Source organism: Rhineura floridana, chromosome 8, assembly GCF_030035675.1.
Source record: "Rhineura floridana isolate rRhiFlo1 chromosome 8, rRhiFlo1.hap2, whole genome shotgun sequence".
NCBI classification, from domain to species: domain Eukaryota; kingdom Metazoa; phylum Chordata; class Lepidosauria; order Squamata; family Rhineuridae; genus Rhineura; species Rhineura floridana.
The window spans coordinates 52,263,920-52,279,626 of record NC_084487.1 but is presented as its reverse complement, the minus strand read 5'-3'; the positions used below and the strand labels follow the sequence as shown (position 1 = coordinate 52,279,626).

The 15,707-nt window shown below is 41.1% G+C and overlaps 1 protein-coding gene across 8 annotated transcripts in view; it reads left to right on the top strand.

Annotated features, from left to right (window-relative positions):
- The window catches only part of NR1H4 (nuclear receptor subfamily 1 group H member 4), a 56,807-nt gene extending 51,858 nt beyond the window's left edge, over positions 1-4,949 (top strand). For all 8 annotated transcript variants that reach the window (XM_061639489.1, XM_061639490.1, XM_061639487.1 and 5 more), the window contains one exon: positions 4,109-4,949. In XM_061639489.1, the coding sequence (XP_061495473.1) occupies positions 4,109-4,347 (239 nt within the window). In that variant the 3' untranslated portion in view covers positions 4,348-4,949. The remainder of the gene's footprint in view (positions 1-4,108) is intronic.
- Positions 4,950-15,707: the final 10,758 nt, after the last annotated feature.

The window sequence follows — 15,707 nt, the reverse complement described above, 5'->3', positions numbered from 1 at the left end:
CTGTGGCAGTGGGCCTTGCAGTCAATAAAGAGGGGCACTGCTGCACACCTGGTCTCTTGGCATCTCATGGCAAAGCCAGTAAGTTTGTACGGCAGGGATGCAAAAAGCTTTTTCAGACTGACTGAGGGCCACATTCCCTTCTGGGCAACCTTTCTGGAGCCACATGCCAGTGGTCGGTGTGGTCAGAGAAGCAAACGTTGGCAGAGCAACAAACAAACGTTTTACCTTTATATAGTAGTTTAATATCTACACATGCTCACACCACCCCCATCCTCTATCCAAATAAGCAACAGGCATTATCAGAGTCCAAGGACGCATTCCAACCAGACAAAAACACGCAAGGTGGAAGGAAAGTAGGGCCAGTGAAGGGTATGGCCCAGGGACAGAGGGTGAAGAAGGAGGTGTGGTCTACAGAGAGCTCAGATAGAGAGCTTGGAGGGCCACATTTGGCCCCCAGGCCTGAGGTTTCCCACCACTGCTGTATGGACAAAAATTATTGAGGACCTACTATGTTGTTTTTCTTTCTATATTATATTGTTGTTGTTGTTATATACCAAACAATATTAATCTTACAATTTTAAGTAAATCTTTGCAAGAGGAACATTAGATAATTTTTGAGACTTGCAGGTTGTCCAACAAATTTGATGATACCTATAGAAAAAAAATCCTTGCCGTTCAATACAAGAACCAACTAGCCATATAAACCCTAACCCAGAAAAAGTCTTCTGTATTTGGTTCACCTCCAGTGCTGCATGGACCATAGGTTGTACTGGTCATATCCATATTCATATCCAATGAATAGATGGTTGTGCTTATCTTTGCAGAACTGACCACAATCAAAGCCTTCTTAACTTAACTTTCCTCAGCAAGTGATCAGCATTCTCAAAGCTGACTCTGCCATCTATTTGGTGAATGTGCACATATTATGGTTCACAGCAACTAACACACAGTCTACTGTACACAGGAATATATAGGTGGCTGGCAAGTGGTAGATTTTATGAAAGTTTCTGATGGGCTTGCTCCAGAAAATACAAAGGAAAGTAAATGGAGGAGAGGAAGCATGGGCTACTCCAGCCTTCTTCAGATGCTGCCATTAAAAGTTATGCAAACATGTGGGGAGGGGGTCAGTGGAGACTAGCACTCCAGCTTTGCCCCCTTATTTTCATTCCTGTTGTCATCCAGCTTGTGGAGGGTAACTGTGTGAAGTGGAGAGCCTCTTACACTCCTTACTGTTTCCAGGGTTCTAAAACACATGGGGAGCTTCCACAAGTTCCTCACTTCAGTCACCTTCCACAAGTTTAGAGTGATGGGGATGCATTGATCAGGGGGTTGGACTTTATGGGTTTATAGTCCCCTTCCAACTCTACTGTTCTATAATTCTGTGATAACAACATGGGTGGAGCTAGCACACCCATATCCTGCCTACTCTTGTGTGTTTTTATCCCACTGCATAGGGCGGCTCAGGATTTATGGTCTCCATGACAACCATAGCACTGTCCCAATATGCCATTGGCCCAACACATGTAGCAGGGCCTACTCTAGACTTGGTTTTTGCAACTGGACATGAAGATGGTGATCTGAATGGGGGGGTTACATCAGTCTCTCTGTCATGGACTAGGCACTTCCAGGATAAAATCTTTAGCATCCGCCAGGACTTAGACCCAAGTGAATCAAGCGAGGTATCCATAGCACAGCCTTGTCCTGATTTCTTGGATGAGTTTCAGTTGGTACATCTTGAGGACATTGACAATGTTCTCGGACAGGTTTGTGCAACCACTTCTGTGCTGGATCCTTGCCCTTCTTGGCTAATAAAAGCTAGCAGGATGGAATAGCCCGCTGAGGCTCAATCCAGACAAGACTGAGATGCTGTTGGTGGGTGGTTCTTCTGACCGGATGGTGGATGGCCAATCTGTCCTAGATGGGGTTGCACTCCCCCTGAAGGAGCAGGTTCGTAGCTTGGGGGTTCTCCTAGAACCATCTCTGTCACTTGAGGCTCAGGTAGCCTCAGTGGCATGGAGTGCCTTCTACCAGCTTCAGTTAGTGGCCCAGCAATGCCCCTATCTGGACAGGGATAACCTGGCTTCACTTGTCCATGCTCTGGTAACCTCCAAGTTAGATTACTGCAATGTGCTCTAAATGTGGCTGCCTTTGAAGATGTTTCAGAAACTGCAGCTTGTGCAAAATGCAGCAGCCAGATTGGTAACGGATCAGATGGTTCGAACATATAAAACCGATTCTGGCTCGCTTGCATTGGCTGCCTGTATGTTTCCAAGCTCGATTCAAGGTGCTGGTTTTAACCTATAAAGACTTACATGGTTTAAGACCACAATACCTGATGGAATGCCTCTCCTGACATAAACCCACCTGTACACTACGCTCAACATCAAAGGCCCTCCTCCGGGTGACTACTGCGAGGGAAACTCGGAGGATGGCAACAAGGGAGAGGTCCTTCTCAGTGGTGGCCCCCAAATTATGGAATGATGTTTCTGATGAGGTGCGCCTAGCACCAACACTGTTATCTTTTCAGCGCCAGGTTAAGGCTTTTCTCTTCTCCCAGGCATTTTAGCATGTGTTTTTAAATTGCTTTTAAAAAAATGTATCCTTAAATTTATATATTTGTTTTCAATCTTTTAATTGTTATAAACCACCCAGAGAGCTTCGGCTATGGGGCAGTATATAAATTCAATAAATAAATGCATACATACATACATACATACATACCTGAAGAGGGCTACATCTCCCCCAAAAGTGGAAAAGAATATCACTGTAGCATCGTTGAGCAGTTTTAGTATGATTTGATTTGAGTAAAATGTTCATTTATTCAGGTCCCTGATATCTGGAGTTGTATGAGCAAGTGAAGATCTGAACAGGGTGGTTCATGACAGATGCTATTGGAGGTCGCTGATTCATAGGGTTACCATAAGTCATAATCGACTTGAAGGCACATAACAAAAATGAGCAAGTGAGCTTTTTAATCTTAAAAGCTTATACATCTCATTGTCACAGCTGGAGAAAAAGCTTGTAAATATAACTTCTGTGTGCTTCAACGTTAGAAGGTAAACAAATAAAATGAATTACAATGATTTCTCACAACATTCTAGTGTAGCAGATTATTTTGGGAACTTAGGCAAATGGATTGTACTTTAAATCATTTGGAAGCACAACGTTCCTGCTCTGTATATGAAGCTAAATGATCCTATTATGTATATGGACCAAATTATCTTTTGTAACCGACGTTGGGAAATCTTTCTCCTGAAAGGCAGAGGCAGCATATAAGTACCTTAAACAGACAAAACTCAATAGGATAGGATGTATCGGTATGTACAAACTCAAAACATGCATAAGATTATACGGTTAACATGCAGTTTTCAAGGTAAATTTCAGGTAGCATGAACATTCCTGCATAAGCGCGCAATCCAACTTAAATTTATGCCAGGTTGAGGGGAGTTGGATATGGTGGACCCCCAGCTGAGCCAGCAGAGTCCTGGCTTACCTGGGCTCTGCCAGCAGAAGCCCCTCACCCTGGCTCAGCTGCGGCAGAGCACTCCTGTGGGTCCTAACCCAGGTCAAAGTTACACAAAGAAAAAGGTCTGTCTAATAAAAAGGTCTGTCTAATAAAAGGTCTGTCTAATAATTACAATGGAAGTCTATGGAGAGTGCTTACTCACAGGTACAGGCATTCATGAGAGATAGTGTTTACGTTCCATTCCCGGCTGAGCCTACGTTCAGCTGGCCCGGAGGTTCCCAAGTGGCAGTTGGATGCTGCAGACCTTTCCACTGGCTCCTCCTCCACCGGCACCCCATCCACTGGCTTCCCCTGAGCTGGATTGATGTGTAATAATTGAATTTTGAACGATAATTTTCTATTACAATAGTTGAAATTGTTATCTTTAAAAACATTCAGAAACAATGGCAATGAAACTTGCAGCAGGTTTTTACTGATGCACAACTTAGTACTACAGCTATGTACAAGTGAAGAATGTAATATGTGAAGAGATAACTCATGGATTTTGCTTGAAGTTTGAACACTGTGATCTTCTGAATTGGCAGATTTGAAGTAACTCTCATATTTGTTTCTTCCCTCACCCTCTTGGAAATATAAAACCAGACCGGCAATACGTACAGGATAGAGAGTCTGTGGAAAGGCTTCAAGAGCCACTGCTTGAAGTTCTGCAAAAATTCTGCAAACTTTATCACACAGATAATCCTCAACACTTTGCATGTCTCCTGGGTCGTCTTACAGAACTGCGGACTATTAATCACCACCACGCAGATATGTTGATGTCTTGGCGAGTTAATGACCACAAGTTTACACCTCTTCTTTGTGAAATATGGGATGTACAGTGATTTTTTTAAAAAAAAAATTTGATTGTAATCCTAAGCACATTTACTTGGAACCAATGGAACTTACTTCATGTACGTGCATTCAGGGTCAGGTCCTTTGTTTTGTAATTATTATTTTTTAAACCACAAAAAAAAACATTCATAGTAAGTTTTTCTTATTGGAGTTTACATTGATTATTATTTACCAAGCACTATTAAAATACTTTCACATGGGAAGCTGGACTAACTGACCTGGCCTCTAAGCATCTTGGAACAAAAATGAACTCCCTCCTTCATGCCTAAGCAGGTATCCTGTTGTTCCTTTTGAAATTAAACTGATTGTATCTCCATTTCTTCCTTTTAAATTCATGAGAAGATGTCCATGTTTGTTCATCACTTACTCTAAATGCTTCATTAATACACAGTGTTGTAGTTGGTGTAAGAAGTCAGTAAAAATAACTCTGCCCAAGCATCTGTGTTTGTGTGTGTGTTCAAACACTCCAGAATATTATTTTTTAAAAATATTTTTGTTAAATTTTCAAAAAAGGACAACATACAGCAGGTTATATTAACTTGTACATGCTTTTCTCAAGTAAACAACTGAACGTAAAATATAAACTTATGCAGCGTGGTTCTTTGAAAATGTAAAGTTATCAAATAAATTCATTGGAGAACATTATTCATATTGTAAGCATCTTGCTGACATCAACGTCTTTCTCATAATACATGTACATAACCTCTACACACAGTCCCATGCATACATTTATTTATTTATTTATTATTTATTTCATTAAACTTATAGACCGCCCCATAGCCGAAGCTTGTTTCTTTCTTGTTAACAAAATTGATGAAAGGAGACTATATTTTCTCAAACTTGTCATTTTGTGTTAGATCACAAGCCACCCTTCTATACACAGTCAAGTGTTCTGATAAGGCGATCTCCCACGCTCTTTCTAACTAGTCTGAATGTGAGGGACCCGTAGGATCCCTCCAATGTCTCGCTATTTCCATGCGGGCTGCAGTAAACAGTAAAGCAATCAGCTCTCTGTGATTTACCTTAGGATTCAAATCACATCCCAGTGATATCAGTGCCAAGGACAGGTCTTTAACCATATTCTAAAGTGTCATTCGGGATACTTCAGTGAATATATGTGTCCAAAACTTGGACACCACCCCACAATTCCACCATAAATGCATTATTGTTCCTTGTTCACTGCAACTCCTCCAACATAATGGTGACACTTGACCTGTAATGCGAGAGAGTCTAACTGGGGTCCAATGCCATCTTAATAAAGTTTTGATTACTGCCTCTTGTATACGAGCAGATGTAGTTTTCAGGAGGGGAGATGACCACAGATGATTCCATTTAGTTTCTTCTATTCGGAAGTTTAAGTCATCTTCCCAAGCCTGATGAAAGGCATCAGTGTTTCCCATTTTATTATCAACTAGTATCATATATAAAAGAGGCTCATCCTTTCAATGCAATGAAGTGCACTGGTGCTTGAATAAAGTGGAGCAAGTAAGAGCCCCACCCCCTAATAGCTTTTTAGTAAAAGTCATGACCTGTAGAATGCTAAACCAATTGATTCGGAGACCACATAGTTTATCTCTCAAAGAGGCTTCAGTTATTGGGTGACCCCTCTCCACTAGGTCTCTGATCCTGAACAAACCTCTCTCTTTCCAGTCTCGAAACTGTTGGTATTTTTCAGGAGAGGAAAATTCTAGGTGGTCAAGAAAGGGGATTAGGGGAGAGTCCCTTGGAGCTAATAATTTCTCCCATCTTTTCCAAACCACCAGGGTGGCATGAGTAAAGGGATTTGCTATTTTATGGATGGCCACCCAAAACAAATGTAGAAAAGGGACTGCTTGGAGAGAGGGGTGCCCTGGAGTTAATTTGATTTGGACCCACGGAATATTTCCATTTCCATTAATGATATATATCAATTGCTTTAATTGAAACGCATCGTAGTTTAGTTGTAGATTAGGCATAGCAAAGCCACCTTTATGTTTCAGTCTGTACAATGCAGACTTAATGAGCCTGCTTCGCTTTCCCCTATGGACAAATTCATTAAGTATCTTTTGCCAAGCGTTTATATTTTTAGCTTTAAGTGGATAGGTAGGGTTTGGAACAGAAATAACAATTTTGGAAGAATAGACATCTTAATAGCCACTACCCTTCCTAACCAGGAGAGATTAAGGTGTTTCCAAGAATGTAGCTCATTCATTACTAAATTGCAAAGACTGCCAAAATTTCTTCTATATAATTGGTTGAGCTCTTTTGGGATAATTACTCCCAGATAGCTAAAGCCCCCATAGCATGGAGTCCCAATTGATGATCTAAAAATTTGATCTCTCTCCTGCCTTCTGAGCAGGTATCGCGGACCTGGTTGGGGACTCGACCCACATCTCTAGGCCTCTCACAGAATGATATGGTTGCATGTTTACTTTTATTACTTTAATTAATTAATTAATTAATTTTAAAAAGAACTCAGTAAATTTCTCCCAACTATGGGACAGTTGGTATCAGCAGTTATAAATTGTCACATGAAAGCGGCATTATGATATAGATGCAATAGTCTTTCTTGCCTATGCTGGAAATAAAACAAATCAGTAAGGGACGCTATATATAGATGGGGCTATCAGTTCTCCCCCCCCCCGTTAGTTTCCTTTGAACCTGCCATGTAAGCCCATTATCTCTGTTGTCCTCATTTCCCGCCCTTGGATTAACCATTTCGGGTATAGCTACTTTTAGCTCCGTGAGCAGGCTCTCAGCTTGGGTGTTGTCTGAGGCTGATAGAAACTTTCCTTTGTGCTCGATGATCAATTTAAAGGAGAACCTCCATCTATAAGGGATTGCTGCCTCAGAGCTGCTGTGTATGGGCGGAAAGCACTATATCTTTTTAGGGTTTCCAGGCAAATGTCCTGGAATACTTCTATGGGAGTTTCCCCGTATTTAACTTCCTTTAAATTCCATAAGGCCTTAAATACTGCTTCTTTAATGCGGTATCTCTCAAATCATATTATTATGTCTCTAGGGAGGTCGTCAGGTCTTGATCTTTGTCTAGTCACACAGTGACTATTGATAGTTCAATATCTTCTAGTGATATAGTAATTCCCAAGTCAATTGAGTCAATCCATTTTACTAAGAAACTAGGCACACCCACCCCTTCCTCTTTTTTGGGGATCCCACATACCCCAAAATTCTTTCTATGCTCCCTGTTTTCCTGTTCTTCCTGACGGAACTCAGTGTCAGCCATTGCCATTTTGACAAGTTGAAGCTCAGTATGGTCGTCAAGGCCCATTTGCATTGCCTCACTTGCCGTTTTAGCAATGTCCAAAATCTGTGCAGACATAGCTTCTATGTTAGTCTCTAATGGTTGCAGAGCGCGCCCCCCAATCTGCCATTAGAGCCTGTCTGAGTTTGCTGATTTGCTCATTGACATTGTTACTGTCTGTCAAAAAGCTTGTCGGTTTCACACCTTTCTGTGTTTTAACACTGCCTTTCGCCATGTTGTCCCCATCCTTGTCTGGTGAGGAAGGCAAAAATGCAATATTTTCCCAACTCACGCTCAGCTTTGGAATTTTTGAATGCTGCCAAAGTGTGCTCTGTAGCATTCTTTATATGTGGCTTACTTTTAAATGTTCGATCACTCAATTCTGCCGCCTTTTATCACCTTTATCGTCCCATAGCTGTTGTAGCTAATCTGTCTTGCTTCCATTCAGCTCTAAACCAAGCCACGCCCCCCCAAAATACTAATTTTTAATGTTAAATATTTTTTCCTTTCTGATGGATGGCTGTAACAACAGAGCTAATCTACTATATATTTTGGAAAGTTGTCTGTCCACTATGCATTTGGAAACCTCTTGGTACTTCATTTGGTCATAGAAATGACCAGAGAGATGGCAACCCTGGATTTAATCTTTAGTGGCACTAGGACCTGGTGCGAGATGTAAGTGTTGTTGAACCGATGAGGAGCAGTGACCTTAGTAAATGGCCAATTGCCAAGGAAATCCAACACGGTTCCATTTAACTTAAAAAGAGGAAGCTTCCCAAGACTAAGGGGAATGGTAAAAGTTGAAAGGCAAGGTCCAGAGGGTCAACTCACTCAAAATCACTTGGGAGCTGTTTAAAAACACATTATTAGAAGCTCAACTGGATTTTAAACTGCAGATCGGGAAAGGTACCAACAGGGCCAAGAGGATGCCGGCACAGTTTATGAGCTGGGTCAAAGAAGCTGTTAGAGGCAAGAAGGCTTCCTTCAAAAAATAGAAGTCTTGTCCAAATGAGAAGATTGAAAAGGAATACAAATTCTGGCAAAAGAAACACAAGAAGACAATAAGGGATGCCAAAAAGGAATTTGAGGAGCACATTGCTAAAAACATAAAAACCAACAATAAAACATTGTTTAAATACATTAAAAGGAGATCATCTAGAGAGCTGGTTGGACCCTTGGATGACAAGAAGTCAAAGGTGTGCTTAAGCAAGATAAGGAGATTACAGAGAAGTTAAATTAATTCTTTGTATCTGTCTTCAGAGTGGAGGATATAGGGCAGATCCCTGTGCCTGAGCTAACTTTTGCAGGAAGGGAGTCTGAGGAACAGAGGCAAACAGTGGTGATGAGAGAACTCAAATGTGAGATTGCTGATCTTCTAACAAAAATATGTAACTTGTCCCTCAGATCCACCTCAATACCCAAGGACTGGAAAGTGGCCAATATAACGGCAATCTTTAAAATGGGTTCCAGGGGGGGGGATCCCAGAAATTACAGGCTGGTTAGCTTAACATCTGTCCCAGGAAAACTGATAGAAAGTATTGTTAATGATAAAATAACCAAACATATCGAAGAGCGAACCTTGCTGAAGCAGAACCAGCATGGCTTCTGCAAGGATAAATTCTGTCTCATCAACCTATTACAGTTCTTTGAGAGTGTCAACAAGCAATAGAGGTGATTCAGTTGACATAGTGTACTTGGACTTTCAACATTCTTTTGATAAGGTACCTTGTCATGGAATAAGAGGAGAGATCCTCTTGTGGATCAGGAATTGGCTAAGAAGCAGGAAATAGAAAGTAGTTCTCCCAAAGGAGGGTTGTAGAAAATTGAATCCCCCAAGGATCGGTACTGGGACCTGAGCTTTTTAACTTGTTCATAAATGATCTAGAGTTAGGGGTGAGCAGTAAAGTGGCCAAGTTTACTGATGATGCTAAATTGTTCAGGGTTGTTAAACCAAAAAAGGGATTGTGAAGAGCTCCAAAAGGACCTCTGTAAACTGAGTGAAGGGGCGGTAAAACGGCAAATGAAATTTAATATAAAATTATGCATATTGGAGCAAATAATCTTTATTTCACATATATGCTCATGGGGTCTGAACTGGCAGTGACTGACCAAGAATGAGACCTTGGTGTCATAGTGGATAGCTCGATGAAAATGTTGACCCAGTGTGCAGCAGTTGTAAAAAAGGCAAATTCCATGCTAGAGATCATTAAGAAAAGTATTGAAAATAAAACTGCTATCATAATGCCGTTGTATAAATCTATGGTGCAGCCACATTTGGAATACTGTTTATAGTTCTGGTCCCATCACCTCAAAAAGGATATTGCAGAGCTGGAAAGGGTTCAGAAAAGTGCAACCAAAATAATCAAGGGGATGGCGTGACTCCCCTATGAGGAAAGGTTAAAGCATCTGGGGCAAAGGCAGTATGCTTCCAAATATCAGTTGCTGGAAACCACAGGAAGGGCAAGTGCTTGTGGGTTTCCCAAGGGCAATTGGTTGGTCACTGTGAGAACAGGATGCTGGACTAGATGGGCCAGTGTGCGGCAGCTGTGAAAAAGGCAAATTCCATGCTAGCAATAATTAGGAAAGGTATTGAAAATAAAACAGCCGATATCATAATGCCATTGTATAAATCTATGGTGCAGCCGCATTTGGAATACTGTGTACAGTTCTGGTCGCCTCATCTCAAAAAGGATATTATAGAGTTGGAAAAGGTTCAGGAGAGGGCAACCAGAATGATCAAGGGGATGGAGCGACTCCCTTACGAGGAAAGGTTGCAGCATTTGGGGCTTTTTAGTTTAGAGAAAAGGCGGGTCAGAGGAGACATGATAGAAGTGTATAAAATTATGCATGGCATTGAGAAAGTGGATAGAGAAAAGTTCTTCTCCCTCTCTCATAATACTAGAACTCGTGGACATTCAAAGAAGCTGAATGTTGGAAGATTCAGGACAGACAAAAGGAAGTACTTCTTTACTCAGCGCATAGTTAAACTATGGAATTTGCTCCCACAAGATGCAGTAATGGCCACCAGCTTGGATGGCTTTAAAAGAAGATTAGACAAATTCGTGGAGGACAGGGCTATCAATGGCTACTAGCCATGATGGCTGTGCTGTGCCACCCTAGTCAGAGGCAGCATGCTTCTGAAAACCAGTTGCCGGAAGCCTCAGGAGGGGAGAGTGTTCTTGCACTCGGGTCCTGCTTGTGGGCTTCCCCCAGGCACCTGGTTGGCCACTGTGAGAACAGGATGCTGGACTAGATGGGCCACTGGCCTGATCCAGCAGGCTCTTCTTATGTTCTTATGTTCTTATTGGCTTGATCGAGAAGGATCTTCATATGTTCTTAAAGTCAAACTTTGCATGATGGTTTCTGAAATCAAAGAGCAGGTTTCTGTCTATGTTTTGATACAGTTGGATGCCATTTTGAATCAAGATGGCAGACTGAACCTTTCAGAACTGCAGATTTTAACCACTGATTTCAAAATGGCATTGATTATTTGGTTTCTTACCAAGAAATTACCAAGCAACACCAGGTACAAGACTGCTGGTTCCAAATGAATTTGGAAATAAGTCCCAATCTCATCCTGGAACTTGCTTCTAAGTAACTGTACTTGGAAGCATATTCTTTAAAAGCTGGATTTATAATTCTTACTTCATGGCTTGTTTTTATGTTTTGTATGGTTGAGGGGGCAGAAGGCAGGGGAAGGCCAGCTGGAAAGTGGATTGGACTTTCCTTTCTTCTTGTTTTTGCCCATATTTTGGTCTGTCCCCACCATATCTCCACAACCATCTATGATGGGGGATAGATTTTAATAGATCATTGAGGGATAGATTTTAATGGATCACTGTTGATGTTTGTATAAAGCCATGGACTTGAAGGGAGGGGGTCCTAAGCTAACTCCATCGCAGAAGGCCTAACCTGGAAAAATGACCAGTCAGGCCAATGGTTCAAGGTTGATAGATGGGATCAGCAGATATAACCCAAAGACAGATGACTGAACATTTGACTAGACTAGATCTTAAAGGGCCCATATACCAGATGCAACTGACTTGTGCTTAGGAACGTATCCCAAACTTCCACATGTTGCCTTAGCAGAAAACAAGTACTATATTCTCAGAAAATCAGAGTTCCAGTAGGTAATTTCATGTCAAATTCATTGATCTTGGGCAGGGCAGGAAAGCGCTACAGCCCTATCTGTAACAAATCCTTACCAAAAAGTATGGCTGATGGGGCTCAGCTCCCAGGATAAGGGGCTTAGACTACATGCCAGCTCTCCAGGTGATACACAGAGGAAAAAGGTGGCATGGAAGCAGATCTTATCCTCATAGATCAGGGGTGGGAAACCTGTGACCATCTAGGTGTTGTACTCCCATCATCCCTGACCATGGGCCACACTGGCTAGTACTGATAGGAGGTGGAATAAAAAAACATCTGGAGGTTCCCCGGTTCCCCATCCCTGCCCTAGACGAAGAATAGTAATTTATGTTCCACTGCAGTAGCACAGGAGTGGTAGACTTAGGATGTTGCATTTCTAACAGCATTTCCATGAGGGAAACATCATCAAAAATGTCTTAAGTAACAATCTTCTAAAGAAGCAAGAGCTGTGAATGGCATTTCTGAAGGAGATGCTGAACAGTAGTTTTTAAATCATTTCATTAGGATGTTGTTATGTGCCTTAAAGTTGATTATGACTTATGGTGACCCTATGAATCAGCAACCTCCAGTAGCATCTGTCATGAGCCACCCTGTTCAGATCTTGTCAGTTCAGGTCTGTGGCTTCCTTTATGAATCAATCCATCTCTTGTTTGGTCTTCCTCTTTTTTACTCCCTTCTGTTTTCCCCAGCATTATTGTTTTTTCTAGTGAATCATGTCTTCTCATTATGATAACCTCAGTTTTATCATTATAGCTTCTAGTGATAGTTCTTGTTTACTTTGTTCTGACACCCAATTATTTGTCTTTTTCATGGTCCATGGTATCCGCAAAGCTCTCCTCCAACACATTTCAAATGAGTGGATTTTTCTCTTATCCGCTTTTTTCACTGTCCAACTTTCACATCCATACATAGAGATCGGGAATACCACGGTCTGAAAGATTCTGACTTTAGTGTTCAGTGATACATCTTTGCATTTGAGGACCTTCATTCATTAGGATACCCTACACATAATTAGTACAACCTTTTACTGACTGTGAAAATCAATAGCAACCATTTATCCTATCTCTATTTTTCTAATCAGTTCCTGCTGCTTAACTGATATTATACTGCAGAGTTTTAATTAATTTCAATGTAAGGTCATCAGAAGGAAAACATTCAACTTGGGGTGTGGATAACAGGCTTTTGACATCATCAAAACATGTAGGATTCCCTGCTTTAGTTAGATGGTGGAACACTGGTTAGAATGTAAGCCTTTCCCAACGTTTGGGTCCCATATGTTGTTGGACTCCAACAACCATCAGTCCTAGCCAGCATGGCCAATGGCCAGGAATGATGGCAATTGTAGTCCAGCAACATCTGGGGACCCAATGGTTATGAAAGGCTGATGTAGGACTAAGACCAGGAAGATTCAGGTTTAAATGCCTGCTCAGCCATGAAGCTCCCTCTATAATCACCTCTAACTGCATTTGAGATTAAATCCCCTACACAGACACTGAAGAAAAGCTTGGGCAAACCACTGTCTCTCATTCTAACCTACTTCATGAGGTTGTTGTGAGAATAAATGGATGAATGAAGAGCTTGGATGCTGCCATGAACTCCTTTGAGGAAGGTTAGAATAAAATAACTAAAGATTATTTTTTAAGCAAAATGGTCCTCTGTGCACTTCACTTACAACTACTATGGTTACAGTCTTAATGCAATGCAGATAATGCAGTTACCATCTTATCAGGAGGTCCATTCTGCACAACATAGGAAACGGACCTTTAGTGTGGTGGCACCTACCCAGTGGAATTCCCTCCCCTTAAATATTAGACAGGCTCCATCTCTGTTATCTTTCCTGAGCCTATTGAAAACTTTCCTGTTTCAACAAGCCTTTTAAGTTGAGACCTATCCCATCTGTGTTGGAATTGTTTTTTAATATGTTCTTAAACCTTCTTTTAAAAAATGTTTTAATCTTAGAAGATATGTTGAAAGCTTTTTTTAAGAAACGTTTTTGAAGATGTTTTGTTTTAATGTGTTTTAAAGTTTGTTTTTATGATGTTTTAATGTTTTTAGTGCTTTCGTTTGCTGCCCTGAGCTCCTGCTGGGAGGAAGGGCAGGATATACATAAATAAATAAATGCAATGGACATATCAAACAACCTCATATGAATATCTACAATGGATAGAAAAGCAAACACAAAATTGGAAAGATCAGCCATGTAGGCCTGTTCACATACTTCCATATATTTTTTATTTAGTTTATTTAGAAATATGTACAAACTGTTTAATAAAAACAAAACTCTCTTAAGCAGTGTACTGTACATGAAACAATATACACAATTACCACTTGTACACAAGTGATGTACACACTTGATTTATTTTAACTTGATGACTAGAAGCTGAATGTGAACTAACTCCTTTAAAAATATTGTTTGATATCAGGGGATATGAAAGTTCTATCTCAAGTCTCTAACAAAATTTATGTACTGATCGATTGTGAGAAACTTCTAAGTGGTTTATAAAAACATTAAATTATAACTATCATGGCCGATTCACATGTACAAGCCATCACTGGATGTTGCTATCATCAAGTGATGCCCATGCATATGGGAACCAGCTCTACTGTGCACACAAACCTAATTCCCCATAGGGCAAATTATGAACAGCCCATGTGTAGTTCATGTGTCATGCACCTACACTGACAATTCTCTTTTCTCACTGTTAAATCAGCACAGTGAAACAAACCCATGCACATTTATCACAAGCATGCAGATGTACAGTTCTACAAACAACAGATGTACAGTTCTTACCTGAGCAATAGTCTAATCCTAACCATGTCTGCTCAGAAGTAAGTCCTATTGAATTCAATGGTGATTACTTCCAGATAAATATGGTTAGAACTGCAGCCTAAGTGTGTATGTTGAAGTGCACCTACCAGATATATCGGCCCATACCGGCAACTCCATGTTAGCTTAGCATCCCAGCGGTTGGTGGCCTGGGTTGGTGTGTATGACGATCCCACCTTTGGCTCCACCTGTCAGGTTCCCATCTGCTTGTGGCTACCACCTTTCACTAGGCACCACCTCAGGACACCACCAGTCAGGATCGTCATTTTTATTTTTTCTCACTCCGCTCTAGCACAGATCTCTCAAGATCCCACTGCTAGGCAGCACCATCAGCCACTCCCTGTAAACAATACCGCTAGAGACTTCGCCTTAGTCTCCCTATGGGTTGTTACTTTGTGTCTGGGTGCCCTTGCTGTCCACATCCCCCCTGTATCCAGAGCTTGGAAAAGTTACTTTTTTGGACTACAACTCCCATCAGCCCAATCCAGTGGCCATGCTGGGTGGGGCTGATGGGAGTTGTAGTTTTAAAAAGTAAATTTTCCAAGCTGGCTGTATCTTTGTCTATAAAGCATACAATCCCGGGTTGCTCTGGATACTTGACGATGTTACAGTATCTCCCTTCACCGCTGCCACCATATGATACAGTTTCCCTTCAGCATTGGTAATTACCCTGCCCTCCCTTCTGGTCTGTGTATTCCCAGCCAAGGATCAGGCTTTTGGTAAACCAATAAAAGTATTTATTTGATAACACCAGGAAATAACAAGATTACTTTAGGAATGTTTAACAAGCGTATGGTTTCATATAGTGTCACTATTTATGTTTCTGGTCATATATATACTGTCTAAATATCAGCCAAATATAATCCAACCCTCTCTCAGAACTCTGCCAACCAAACCATCCAAATAACTCTCCAATAACATCTCTCCAACAACTCTCACCAACTGACCCCCTCTCAACTCTCATCCTCCCATTTATATCTTCAGCCATTCAAACACTCAGCCAATCATCATCCAGCATTTTCCAGCCTTCCAACCCATGCTTTCCCCCCTCTCATTCAATTCACTTACCATATATCCCTTAATAAACCCGCACTTACCATATTTACAGGTTTTAACATATAAGGACATCATAG